The sequence below is a fragment of the Parasteatoda tepidariorum genome, chromosome 6 (assembly GCF_043381705.1).
Source record: "Parasteatoda tepidariorum isolate YZ-2023 chromosome 6, CAS_Ptep_4.0, whole genome shotgun sequence".
NCBI classification, from domain to species: Eukaryota; Metazoa; Arthropoda; class Arachnida; order Araneae; family Theridiidae; genus Parasteatoda; species Parasteatoda tepidariorum.
Window position 1 is genome coordinate 47,935,820 of NC_092209.1, and position 15,464 is coordinate 47,951,283.

Sequence of the window (15,464 nt, forward strand, 5' to 3'; positions counted from 1 at the left end):
TTGAATCCCTTAAATAAGAAAGAGCTTTTTTTATTTTGCTTTAACGCTTTGTGTTTTTTTTTTTTTTTTAATTTTCCTTGAATAGTTATTTTGAGAAATTCAGAGATTGATGGCTTAAAATTTGATATGAGATTTAAATTAAATTTTAAATGCAATTAATATTAAAAATTGATTACTTATACAGTTTATAACAGATCACTTGAATCTTCCACAGCTTTATATTAATTTACTGCTAGAACCTATATATTCCAATTTATTTAAAATTAGATTGGAATTCACAGTTTTAACATCGTAATTATTCTAATTTACCTAGCAATAAAATTTTTAAGAACAATGATTTTTAAGAACAAATTAATAAATTAAGAAAGTTAACAAAAATGAATTCAGTTCATCTATTAATTCCTTTGCTTAAAATTTTACATTTGGGCCTAAGGTATTATTTTTTACCGAATTTCAAACTATCGGAAGAGAAACATAACATTTTAATTTTACTGTAAGAAATTAATATAACTAAATGGCTGCTCAATTTCGAATCTTGATTTTTTTTCATGTGATTAATATAGTATATATAAAATACTGTATTTCTGTACTTACAATATTAGTTATTATACTTATTTAGGACATTTTATACGCATTTTGAACAATATTTGAGCATGTTACCATTCTGTTTACATTTGAAAAACATTTTTAGCAGTTACGCTTGCAAAATTTATTAGGAAAATTTTTGCTTGGAAGGCATTTAGTCACTATACGTAAAATGGTACAGAGTGTTTCAAAAAATCCGCATAAGTGTCGTATTTGCAGGGAGAATTTCTGCATTGTTTTCATTTCTTAGAGGAATTCAACAAATGAAGGAAATGGATGTGATGCAATAGCCTGTGAAAACTACTTAGATGCATTATTGTACGCACAAATTATAAAATTAATGCCAACAAAAATTCAAGCGTACAAGAATTGCATCTGTGAGCTTTTTTGCTGTGGTGGAAAGCAAAAGCACGATTTCGATATCAGCATGATTATACCTCTCTAACATTTTTATTGCGTAATATAAGAGAATTCTAACTTTATGCGGTTTTATGGTTCACCCTGTAGAAGAAAAAAAATGAACGTTCCATTAAAAAAATTAGAAACGTTAGGTTATAGTACATTTAGTTAAACAATCAGCATTTCTCTCATGAGTTTTGGCAACAAACATTCCAAGCATCAACATAAATAAAATCCTTAATAGTATGAAATCTAATATCAATAAGATTTTAAGTAACATAGGTGACAATGCAAACACCAATTGTCAAGACTTTTCAATGTCCACTTTTCGATATTCACCATTTTTTTTGTTTAATTTTGTTAAAGTAATTGAAAAGTTTTGTTGAGTCTCAGTCCATTAGCTAAAATGTTTAGCTTACGAGTTTCAAACCAGCAAAACAATAACTCAAAAGACAAACTCAACGAGCATGCCAGTCCCTTACTTGTACCACAACAGATTGTCCATCTTGTCCAGGCTTGACCCGATAATACTTCTGATTATCTTTCTTCTCTCCCATCGTCTTCAACTTCAAAGGACTAGCCAAAGGACTGAAACTTTCCGGTGCAAAAAGAGAAGACGTTCTTAAATCGTGTGATGACTTTGACCTAGAAGCACTCCCTGATGGAAAAGAAGATTTTTTCTTGATGGATGCGGTGGAATGATGTATTGGAGAATCAGGGGGAGACATGGAAGAAGAGCTACCATAGTGGTCAGAATTCAATACTTTGATCACCCTTGGTGGGGGGCTTGAAGGCGGAGTTGGTGGAAAAGGCGATTGGTATCCAGACTCTGGGGGTGAGGTAGGTATTTTTCTAGATTTGGAAGACTGATACCAATGAGGTGATTCTGAAGTTTTGACTTTTCTACTGGAGCCGTTTGTAAGCAAATCATGGCTGTTTTTCTTATTAATTTTAATTTCATGTGTACGATTTTTCGTATAGGTGTCGTTGTGATGGGACCCAGTCCAGTCGCTTTTGTGGTAGCCATTTTCTCTGATGTCTTTATGAAAAGATGAATTATTGTAAATCGGAGACGAATTGCGGTGGCTGCCGTAGTCGTTTGAAGAATAATAGCTGCCATAGCCAGGTGAGTGCAACGAATCAGAAGATTTGTAATATTTTGAATGGGATAGGGAATTGGTTGTATATGGAGATTTGACTTCTTCTTTTGTAATTTTCACTGTTCTGGGGATGGTTAAGGTACTTCTACCGTTCGCTGGCCGGGATGGACTAAAAGACCGTTCCCTTCCCATACTCTTCAAAACTGGATCGTCTTCCTCATCTGATAGGGAAGCTTGAACGTTCTTATCTGTTTTGACTCGGGAAACTTTGCTGTATAATACACCGTTGTTTAAAGCATCGTATCTGATGGGATCGGTTAATTTGCTTTTAGGTATACGGTAAAAAGAATCGCTACGTTCTCCATAATGCCCTGAAAGATTCGATCGTCCTAAAGAGTTGCTGTCTCCAACAGAATAAGGCGAACTAAAACCATCTGTGAAAGAATTGTTCTTTTTCTTCCAACTGTTAATGTGGTCTCGTTGGTATGTGTTGTCCTCGCCAAGGTAAAATGTTTTAACAGGCGTCTTTGACCTAGATGATCCTGAACTAGAAGACACTTCAAAAGGGGATGCAGTTGATCGTCCCAAGGTATTGTTGTGCACTGGCGTGCTTGGAGGATATGGTGGAGATGGGCTATGCTCATTGCGCCAACTGGCTGTCGATTGACGGTTTTTTAAAGTAGAGGTTCTTGATTGATCTTTGTTTAGAGTACCCCTTGGTGATAATTCACTCGGGCTTGATCTATAAATAACAAAATAATTATAAAGACTTAAAGATTTTATCAGAAAAAAATAAACATAAAGCAATACAGTCTTTCTACTTGGATCATATTATAATTTTTACAAACTATTAAACATCAGTAATAATTAATAATAAACTATGAATTATTATTAATTCTTTTCAAATGTATTTTCGCATAAATTCGAGATTATATTAATGTTAATTCCCCTTGTGAATTTATTATTTAAAGGTTATTAATTATTTAAAGGTTTTATCAGAAAAAAATAAACATAAAACAATACAGTCTACCCTACTTGGATCATATTATAATTTAACAAACTATTGAGCATTAATAATAAACTATCAATTATTATTAATTCTTTTCAAGTGTATTTTCGCATAAATTCGCGATTATATTTATGTTAATTCCCCTTATGAATCTATGGGTACAAATAAAGAGAGAATATACATTGTGCTATATAACATAAAGTTAAACAACATGAATAAATCCCAAATAGTGAATAGTGAGTAACAATAACGAGTTACAGGAAATAACAAAAGTGATAATAAATAAATAGTAAATCGTGAATAAATGTTTATTTGGTCTGTTTTATGTCCTTATCTATGCTTTATTCACGTTGCATAGAACATTAGTAAAACAAAAGCATGAATAAAGCGCAAATGGTGAATAATATTAATGGATTGTGAGGAATAATAACTAGTAATGGTAAATAATAAAAATGACAATAAATAAATAGTGAATAATGAATAAATGTCTGCTTTGTGTCCTTATTTATGCTTTATTCACGTTGATTAACTTTATTCAAATTAACGTATAACTTCACAAATTAAATTTATAAAAAATTCTAAAAGTAGAGTGTTTAGAAGTTAAATGGCATTTTTTTTCCATCTATTTATTGAAAGTTATATCGAAAAAAAATTTCCAGAGACAAATATATCACAAAATTCATTTTAGATTTCCCTTAAAAATCTAAATTTGTCACTCATGTCCTATTACTCGTCAGTTCCATTTCCTTGTATACGCAAACATGCACAAATTTTGTTTATTTTAAATCAGACAGGTTTCCACAGTCAAAATCTAGAAGAACATTTTTTCAATATGAACAGTGGAATAACCAGATAAAGTATCTAGCATATGGAAACCCGTCCGTAGCGTGTCATTACACTGCCCTTGATTTCTGATAAGTTAACTAAAATCATTCGAAAAGAAAAAAGAGAAGAAAACTAGTTTAAACCTTATACGTCTAGTGAAGCTGCAAGAGTTTGTTCTCTCACAATAATTTATTCTAATGGCTAGTTTGAAATAACATGTCAAAAAAGATAAGATTTTCCCACGTTAACAACCTACGAAATATTCACTCAGTTGGTCTTAAGTAAGCCCAAACATATTCCATGCATAAATTATGCAATTGTATATTTTTTATTTTATTTTCATTGCAGCTACTTAACGAAAGCTATTCGCTGATTAAAAACCTGTCAGGATTCAAAATTACATAAGTTCAGTATACAATTAAGTTAATCACGGGAAAGTGGTTTAAAATCTGCTTTAACACAATAGACTGGTTTTGGGACAAAACCCTGAATATTTTACATATTCTTAGACTATTTGCAGGTTCAATAGCTTATGAAATTATAAGCTTACATTTTGAGGTTTACGTAATGAAATTGGCTTATTAAGACCGAGTAATTATCATACATTGTTAAAATTATTAAAGATAAGTTTTCTAAAAATCAAGTAATTTGAATACAAAAAAAAATTAATAGCTAGTTTAAATGATAAAAAAAAGGCTCTCAAGTAATCTAAATAAGCTAATGTGGTGAAGAATTTTATATGAAATATAATATTGTTTGTAATAAAATGTAATATAACTTAGACAATAAATGATTAAAGGAAAGGAATTTAAAGTATTTCACTTCGTTAATAACTTTCCAACTAATTCTAAAGGAAATTTTGAGCACACAAATTTTATATCATTTTCAATAAAAGAACACCCACTCAATTGAAATCACTAAATGCGACATAAAAACTGTTGAAACAATACCACAAGTTTGAAAATTTAAATAACTATATAAATAAAACATAACGTTAAAAGATAACAAGTTTCAAATTTATTGATATATCGAATATAATAAAGTCATTAATTTTGCATTAAATAACTTAATTGATTCAGTTTAAGTAGATTGTACTATATTTCCACCACTAAACAAGCTGAACTGTATTTTAAATTCAATAAATACTTGTTTAATAAAAATTCACCCTTTTATTGCATCGTAAATTCAAAGTCAGATCTGCTGTTCAACACCGATTGTAAAATAAACTACATAATAAAATCGATTTTTTTCAAATTGTGCATGAAAGCATTTTAGTAAAAAACACTACGATTTTCGTGATAGCAATAAGAATATTTTGTGCTGACGTCTTCTATAAATAGTTTTATCCCAAAATTGACAAATTAAGAAAGATCTTACTTTTTCAATGAATTGCCCACAAACCCTTTAATTAAATATTAAATTCAAGCATATTTAAACTGCAATAACAGTCCTATGTTATCACTAAAGAAAATTTAAAAATTTTAATCTCTTAAAAAAAGCTGTTTAAGAATTCCGAAAATCGATATGAACAATTTCGAGTCAATGTTTAAAGCAACTTTTCAAGCAGTGATTTGCTTCTAAAACCAACGCACAAGTATTTGAGTTGAAACATGAAACTAAATCATGTTTAAAAGACATTTCGACCTACCTATGAGGTGACATTTCAATGGTTATTCTGTTTCCTCCTGACCTTGTCCTTATATTTTCGTTTCGGACATCGTTCGTTATTTCTTTGGGTCCTCCAAAGTGGTCGTCGACCCATCTATGTGTGACAGCTGGAAATTCTTGACCATTTTGTCTATGGTTTAAAATTCTCGATCTCCTTGATTCTTCTTCCAATTGATCAGAAACTTTCTGAAATTCTTTCGGGTCTGTATAGTATTGAATTGTACGCGCCGTTTCCCCGGATCTTTCTGGAACCATTCCTTCCTCAGCTTCTTCTTCCGGTACCTGTGGGAAAAAAAACAGCTCTGATTTAACTTCTTTTTATTAAAGCTAATTTTTATTCAATAAATGTATCATATATTTACTAAATATGACTTATATTCATTAAATACAAATTGTAATTTTTATGAAATATAGCTTATAATCATTAAATGTAAAGTTACGTTTATTGAATCTAAACTATATTCAAAAACACAACTTTCTATTAGATTTAACTACTTTTCAAATCTATCTTATGTTTCCAAAATATAACTTATATTTCCTAAATCTAACCTATATTTATAATTCAACTTATATTTACAAAACATAATCTATAATTTTATTAAATATAGCTTATAGTTATTAAATGTAAGTTACGTTTATTGAATCTAAACTATATTCAAAAATACAACTTGTAGATATAACTACTTTTCAAATCTATCTTATGTTTCCAAAATATATCTTATGCTTCCAAAATATAACTTATATTTCCTAAATCTAACCTATATTTATAATTTAACTTATATTTACTAAATATAATCTATAATTTTTATTAAATATAATTTTTATTAAATATGGCTTATAATTATTAAATATAAGTTACGTTTATTGAATCCAAACTATATTCAAAAATACAACTTTTATTAAATATAACTACTTTTCAAATCTATCTTATGTTTCCAAAATATAACTCATATTTCCTAAATCTAACCGATATTTACAATTCAACTTATATTTACTAAATATAATCTACGTTTACAATTTAACTTATATTTACTAAATATGATTTAAGTTTATTAAATACAACTTATATTCACTAAATATATTTTATGTCTCGTAACCTCAACTTACTTTTACTAAATGTTAACCATATTTACTAAATAAAACTTTTAAATAAAACTTGTATGTATTAAGCATAAATCCTTTTTTTAAACAGTACTTTCGTACAGCAGCTTTAAACCACTAATTTCTATTGAGTATCAACAAAGTGATAAATATACTTTTTTTAACCCATTAGGTTCTAATGTTCACATTTTGGGAACGTGTATTTCTTGTTTAAAATATATAGACTGGTAATTCAGTCATTTTATTCCTAGAATTTATCTCGGAGTACCAAATTATTCACATCTGTCATATTATTGTAAAGTAATATAATTTCCTTGGACGGCAGAATGATTAATTATAACCCATCTCGCCTTTGGTTTCATTACTTATAGTTATTGCTTAAACGTAAAGAATTAATGGAACTAGAAAATATATAGAACTTATAATTTGTGATTTTTAAAACATAATGTTATGGTAGATATTTTTTTGTCAAAACTAAAAAGAAAGAGATAGGGGGCATCCATTCCAAAAATATGGGAAATTTTCCTGGATTCTAGAAACAACAGCTTTCATTTTAAGCCTGAAAAAAATAACATTTTCGTTCTTTTAGTCTAATAGTAGTTCAGTATAATTTTTGCTTTATTTTTACATCATTTTAATACAGCGATAAATTAAGATAGTAGATATACAGATAACCTGAATTGTCATTAAACATCGAGCTCCGGTAGACGTTTGAAGACTTTAGTTAACAAAAAAAGTCAAACTTATGATGTAAAATGGTAAAATAATTCTACTCTTAACAGTCATAAAACAATATAAATCAGCAAACATCAGACTTAGAACTCCAAGCGAGATTTAAGAACTTCTGTTAGCCGAAAGGTTGTCAAAATTTCAGCTACCGATAAATTCTTTTGGCGATAAAAAGACGATAAATTATGTTTGTAGAAATTATGAAATGATTTTGACTTGCGTTGCAATCAGATTTAATGGCCCAGATAAGATTTGAGTACATTATTTCGTTATAAAGTGGTCATAATTTTGATTGATGATAAATATATTTCGCGAAAAAACGGCAATAAGTTATGCTTTTAGCGATTAGGGAACGATTTTAAATTGCATTTTCATCACAAAAGAAGCTTTATTAGAGCTTTAAGTGTTCTACAAGTTAGGCACTCGTTGCAATTTTGATTGGAAAACTCCATCCTCTCAGACGCAAAAGCATAGAAAAAACAGTAAAATACATCTTTTCATAAAAATAGACTCATAACAAAATTTAATCTTATTGCAAATATGATGGCGATGAAGATGAATTTCAAGAAAATAATTACTAGAAATATTACGGAGTTGCTTTAATGCTGATAAATCGCTAACGCTTTTCAATAATCAACAGAATTCCAAATATTGGAAAAACAAAAAATAAATATAAAAAATAAATAAATAAAATATAATAAATAATAGTGATTAATCTATAAAACAACGAAAATAATCCCTGGGCCGTGAGCAGTGAGTTTTTAAACAAATAATAACATTCCTTCACATAAATCTTTTCCGATTTTATTTGAATTACAAATAAAAAGCTTCCAATAATAATGTGTTTCAATGTTTACTGATAAGAAGAATTAGTGTTTAATCAGGAATCTCAATCAATAACATTCAGAAGGGCAAGTTTATGCAACACCTCCATTCTTGATGAAGGTCAAACTTTGCAATGCTAGGCTTCTTAGAAGATTTCTGCCCACAGAAATTTATTTCTCAACGAACCAGAAGTACATCAGGTGGGTTGGTATAAGTCTTCAAACGAAAATTGTATGCGTTTCTTCAACAGAAATTAAGATTCATATATAAAACTTGGACTGCTCAGAAGTTTTCAAGTAGACAAGAGAGTTAATTTATATTCGTGCTTAATTTTTTATATTTGTTACTCCTTTTATTTATCTGAAACAGAAGAAAAGGTTAAAAAAAAGAAGAATGTGGTTTAATAAATATGGCAGTTTTGTATGGAAATATCGAATTGCATTGTTAGAAATTTCTCGGAAAAATTGGTTAAATAATAATTAATTTAATTGTTATTTAATACCATATTCAAACAAAACAGTCAAATATAACCATAATTAAGATGGTAATAATACTGTTAACTGTACGAAAAATCACTTATTAATGGATTTCACCTAATACGGGTAAACAACCAGAATTTTATCGCACCAACTAAACCCTGAAATCTGATTCTCTTTGACTTGAATCTGATCCTCTTTATTGAGGTTTTCATCTTGAGGAGGAGACTTCACGACATATATTTTGTGATTGTGAGGTCCTTCAGCTCAAATATTTGAGCATTTAGAGCAACATTGCATTAAGGCCTGGGAATTACAAGATATTCCTGTCAGATGTTAGCTGAACTCTGTTTCAGCAAAAAAGTTTTTTCGTTAATCATGATTTAGGGTTTGTGAATAACATGCCTCTGGTTGATGTGCCCTGCTCTTTGGAGCTGCCCAATCTCTAAGTCTAATCCTAACTAATGAAGCCACTTACAGTGAAATTTCTTTTTTACTGTTTTGAAACTATGTTACTTGTAAATAATGAGAAAACCATATATTTTTGTACTCATGGTTTCATAATCATTCCAGTTGTAAATGGTTTCAAAAAAAGTTCTTTACCATAAACTTTATGGTCAATCAGATGGACATATTGCTGCCGGTTAGTTCAGCATAATTTTAGAACGAAAATTCTAACAATGTAACCAAGTGTTTAATAGTAATTGCTTTCTGTAACTTGCGTGTTTAAAAAAACGGATGCTCAAAATATATATATATATATTTTTTCGTTTTCGTTTTTGATGAAATTGTTTCTTCAAAAAAGTACTCCACTTGAACGTTTCGTCAAATTGAAGAAATATAATGTTAACTTACTTGTTATTAAAACATTACATTTAGTTCTACATATCATTTAACAGAAATGATTAAACCTTTGATGAAGATGGGACACCGATGTCTATTTACAAGCAAAAAATATTTTGGTATATTTTAATTATAAAAAGTAGTCTTATATTTACTAAAAAAATCTGTTATATTATCGTAATTAGATTTGTGCTAAATTGCGAAATCCAAAAAACGTCATTTTAATTTTTTTTTCTATTCAAAATTTCATCAATGATTTTGTAAATTAGCAGCATTAGATTTGTACAGCATGACTTTGTAAATTAGAGAAATTTCAATGATAAATAACTGTTTCTCTTTGATCTAAATAACTGAAATAAATGTAAATTTGAAAAATTATTGCTCGGAAGGGAGCCATTTTCGGAAACTTTTACCTTTAACACAGAAAATGACACCGGTGATTCATGCTGTACATCATAACCATAAATTATTAAAATGCTAAATATAGTATTTTTAATTTATTTTGACCTAATTTAATACAAAATCAGGAAAAAAGTATAAAAAACGTGTTTAATAAAAATTTTGTAGGGTTAATAAATATAACATGAGGTAAGAAGAGTATGAGTAAAAGACCCCGCAATCATAACCTAGATCGCAACCAAAGGGGGTATACAAGATTTATTACACCCACCTGTAGAGTTACAAAATCTCGGTAAATTTAGCAATTAATTTTTAATAAAATAAAACTTGTGTAATTTTTTATTTTGTATGAATTTTCATATTTCAAAAAAAATACTAAAAATCTTTTCTTGTACTGATGTAATAAGAGTTTGAATAAATTACCTCTCGAAGTATGAGTGTTCCTTCAAATGTTGAAATAAACTAGCAAAAGCCTCATTTTCGTTATTGTGAAATAGAAAATGCACACTATTTTTGTTTCTTTTAGTATAGTTTTTGAAATTATGAAACGCGTAACGCATAAAAAGTTTAAGGTCATAAAAAATTTAAACACAGTTTTTGATGCTTTAATACATGTATATGATGCCATACAGTATTATAATAGCCAAACATAAAGCAAATTAAAATAACTCTTAAGGTTTGGAATTTCTTACCGATTTTTTATTTATGAATTAAATTTATTTAATAGCAAATTATGAGTAATATATTCCACTACTTAAACTATAACCCTGACCTCAATATAGTCGGTTCAAGTTAATTACTTAACAATTTAATTATGTTATACATGCATATAATTAAATTTAATAATATTTAATAATATTTAAAAATTCAATAACGATATGTGAGAATTTCTTAAACTTTTAATTGAGTTTTATTTTAAGCAATGTAATTTCATACCATGAAATATATGTTATTTACAAGAACTTTGTCTTAAAATATTAAGGCCAGTTACCAGCTCAGACTAGCAACCCTCCGGAAACGGAAAAACCTTACCTTTTTTTTGTTATTATTATTTCTGCTCGATTAAAGTTACAATTAAAGGTTTACTCATGTGGAATATTTAAACAATCCTCGAATACTAGAATTTAACTGTTACTTGTATTTGTTTTAACGTTGGATATCACCTGGAAGTAACTGTTAAATGAATGACCAAAAAGCAAAAGTTTTAAAAAAGTAAAAAAAAGAAAACTACAAAGAAACATTTTATGAAAAGAATATGCAAGTTTTTATTCTTTTTATTAAACTATGGCTGTTTATGACAGCAGAGAAAGAGTGAAAATGAAATTTAGCATCACATATAATGGTGAAAAATTCTTGAAATCAGCAGATAAAATGCTTTTGAGTTATTTATTTTTAAATGGTACATAAAATACATGATTTAAAGCAAAATATATCAAATTTAACATACGCTAAATCAACCAAAGTTAAAATATTAACCGATTACCTATGTAGCACCTTAACGCCTGATTTAGTAACTAAATTAAACAGGAAAATATTTAGTTTGCTGTCATTAATAAATTCTATAATTCCTTCTGAATCCGCATTATCAGTTTTCAGTTCGTAAAAAATTTCCTCATTTAGTACGAAGCATTTAAATTTAAGAGGACACAAAGACGCAAAGGTTAAAATTTTGTATATTATTTCATCTTAATTTTTAACATGTCTTATTATTATTTTATCTAATTTTATGCAACTTAAATTTATTACCTTAAGTTTATATACATAATTTTGTTATCTTAATTTCATTATTTTACTTTTATTATCCTAATTTTATTATCATTAATTTTGTTACTTTAATTCTTCACGTGTATCTTTTTTACTTTTTTGAAAATATAACAATTTGAAGGAATTTCTATTGATAAATCCTACATACCTACCTAAATAAAATACGCAACAATGAAAAAATATAAAAATGTCTCCCGCCTCAAAACTCACTGGAAATTTCCAAATTTTTATTTACAAACGTTTGATAAGACTACAAATAAACACATGAATCAGTTTTTACTTCGACATCTTTTTTCTCCCAAAATTAAGAATTTCAATAAAGTCAAACAACAACAAATCAGAATATTGACATCGAATTTCCTCATTTTAACGCTTGTAAAGACGCTATAATATATATATACATACAAAGTAACCAGCAGGGTCGTATTGTAGACCGCCTATTAAGCCTATAATTATATCCTCTGGTAGGGTACACTAGTAACCGGTAATATAATACCTAGTCCAATACGAATATTATGGGTCAATATTAAGAGGAAATACAGAAATCCTTATATTAAGCTTATGCCAAACATTCACGAAGAACGTTAAAGAGGTGAAACATGAGAACAAAGTAAAAGAATATTTTGATAAACAACATAAAGCTCATGGCAAACTTTCATGAAAATTGCTGAAAAATTTAAACCCGACGAGAGAAAAATATTAATTAAATATTAATAAATATTATTAATTAAAATATTATAAAATATTATATCCTATGGATAAAATCCTAATTTTTGTGTAAATAAATGCAAAGTTTCAAATAAATTTATTAGCATTCAAAAACAATTTTATTGATAAAAATATCATTGCATAACATAAATTTTCTTTACTTTTTATACAAAAAATATTTTTTCTAAAATTTGATGATTTTTAAGGTCCCGAATCCCTTAAAGCCAACATAATGTGTTTAATAACATAATGCCCAGAGTTTAAATTCTCCATAAACGTAGCAAAGTTGTTTGAAACATTATAGAAAATAATACTCATAAAGTTATCAAAATTTTCTGCATATGCTTCGATATTCAATTAAAAGTAGTACTTACTTCGTCATCATATGCCTCCTCGTGATGATGCGTTCTGACAGTCTCTGTAGATACTTCACCATCTTTAAGTTCTGATGTTTCTTTCACTTCGTCTTTGTCAACTATCTTTTGAGACCTACTGGAGAAATGTGTGAGCTTTCCTGGAAAATCTCCAAAAGAATTTCCAAAACTTGGATCATCAGGCGAAATGATGGTTCTTTGATGAATTTCCTAAAGTAAAACAATTTAATTATTTATATGTATTCAACTACGGTATGCTTTTTGTATTATTTTTATAACCGTCGTTGAACAGCAGACCAAGTTTTGAGTTTATGACTACCAATGTTTAACTTCGTAACCTTGCAAGTTTGAACTTAATCCTGAAGATAAGGGAACTCCTGCATCAAGTATTGGGAGAAATTTGCCTTCTTGAAAGACTTTTTGATGAAATTAACAAATATTTGCGTTATATGGAGAAGAACCCCACTAAAACCTCCCATAGTTAGCTTGACGGGATAGAAGGGGACGCTAACCCATTATCCGTCTATCAATGAGGATATTTTACATCAGCACTGTGGTCGGTGAGTACCAAGTGTGGAATTTGTATCAACCAGCCATCGAACCAGGTGTCACCTCCTTTCGGAGGTGAGTGCTAATAATTTGAAGAGAAAATAAACCATAGTGGTCAGTGAAACGAATACTGAAATTTTTTTCGTTGCAAGTATGGATAGTGGTTAGTAACGAGTTATTTTTGTAACTAGTTCAAAATATGGACGCCCGGTGGCTGAGTAGTAGCGCTTTGCGTTCCCGTGCCACAGGTCCTGGGTTCGATCCTTGGGCCGGGCAAGGTTGATTCAGCTTTTCATCCCTTCAGTGGATCGATAAATGAGTATCAAGCATGCTTAGGAACTAAACAATGGAGGTTTCGTGTTCGGCTGACCACCTAACCGGAACATCTGCTCCTGCACCCCAGAGCCGGTGGTCAAGAAAACTGAAATGATCACAGTAGGCCTTGGCCCTCAATGGGCCGTCGTGCCACTGCGTTTAGTTAGTTCAAAATATGCCATTTATTTGGTTTCTTTAAAACTTGAACTATAATCAATTATTCAAAAATTTATATATAGGGTACTAAAAGTAGCTTTGGGTTTAAAACGTTTGCTTGCTGTTGGACGATCATGTTTCTAATAGTGGTGATGACTGGCATACCGCTCCTGAACTAGAGGGGTAGGAAAAATTATGCATTAGAACCCTAAATTTGGCTTGACTACTCAATTTTGATGAAGAATTTAATACCCGATATACATAATAAGATCCAGCTTTGATATTTTAAAAAAGCTACAATTAAAATGTACTATGTTGAACAATTCATTTCACGAAAAAGTTGGTAAATTTTAAATCTACTGTCATTCAAACATTGCATAAATATCAGTGAGTGCCTTAACATACAACCGCAAATAGCATTCAACCGTATATTAGGATATAAATTATGCGCAAACATTAAAAAAATCACTGCATCTGTTGCCTAAACATGTCGCATACTCCCGCTTCAAAGAACGATGTCATAAGTTTGATTTAATATATAGAGGAGAGACTTTGGATCGAAGGTACAGTGTAATCATTTGCGCCATCTGATGGAAAAAATTCGCATTCAGTATCAGTTGTTGATGCTTGTAACAACTGGTACTGTCTGCTGCGTCGGGAACCATTTTAGGTTTTCAGGCATATGTTTTTTAATTCCTAAGTAATTTTTTTTTCAATCAATTTCACATGAAAATAAAGCTTTAAAGCACTTAAATTTCAATAAAGGGCTATAGTAGATAAGTAATAAAATGCCATTATATTTAACTTAAAATAGCAGCTTTTTTTGGAAAATAATTTATTTTTTCTAAGCCATACAAAATCTGAAAAGGGTAGGGCGTGTTGTATTACGGTTCAAACCCCTTTCTGTACCTTGAACCGGTTTACGGTAGGTGCAGCACGGTAGAACCAAGTCTGTGTTTAGAGGATCTTAAAATAAACAGAAAAAAAAACACGTACTATCAAGTGAAACTAAAGTATATGTGTTGTTCTTATGGGCGATTCCACGAAAAGTGGTCCTGAGTGACTAAATTTTCAAAATTATCGTAAAATCAAAAATGACACAATTTCGGAATCTAGAAGATGTACATTTTTTAATAGTTAAGATAGTTTTTTGAATTACAAAAAATATTTATGTGAATTCTAACAAAAGGTGGAACACTATGAATTTTAACAGGAGTTCTCTTCTTTGTTATGTTATATTCCAATGGAGTTCTTAAAATATTAAAGAGCAATAAAATAGTTTTTAGTAATAAATATAACTATTTTACTCTTTTATCATTGTTTAATGTATTTTTTTAATTTGGCCTAAATTTTTTTGCTTGTTTGAAAGTCGATTAATCAAGATAGTCTAATTTCCCAGTAACACACGTAACATAATTTTGCATTTTTTTCTGTAAAAACTTTAGTAAAAAAGAAAATTTAAAAATTTTTTGTTTTATAAATTAAGAAGGCAAGATATGCAACGGAAAAAATTCTCGAATTAAAACTGCCAATAGTTAAAATTTTATAATTAATTTTATTCAAGGTAACACACGTAACGAAAAGTTACGCGCGTTACTGTTATGTGTGTTAGAGGTACTTATACACTTTAATTATTTAT

At 29.1% G+C, this 15,464-nt stretch overlaps 1 protein-coding gene across 2 annotated transcripts in view; it reads right to left on the reverse strand.

The window, feature by feature from the left end:
* Positions 1–214: 214 nt before the first annotated feature.
* The window catches only part of LOC107436313 (chascon), a 75,059-nt gene continuing 59,809 nt past the window's right edge, over positions 215–15,464 (reverse strand). For both annotated transcript variants that reach the window (XM_071182331.1, XM_016047971.3), the window contains exons 7-9: positions 12,806–13,015; positions 5,567–5,868; positions 215–2,826 (exon numbers count right to left, since the gene is read on the reverse strand). In XM_071182331.1, the coding sequence (XP_071038432.1) occupies positions 1,443–2,826; positions 5,567–5,868; positions 12,806–13,015 (1,896 nt within the window). In that variant the 3' untranslated portion in view covers positions 215–1,442. The remainder of the gene's footprint in view (positions 2,827–5,566; positions 5,869–12,805; positions 13,016–15,464) is intronic.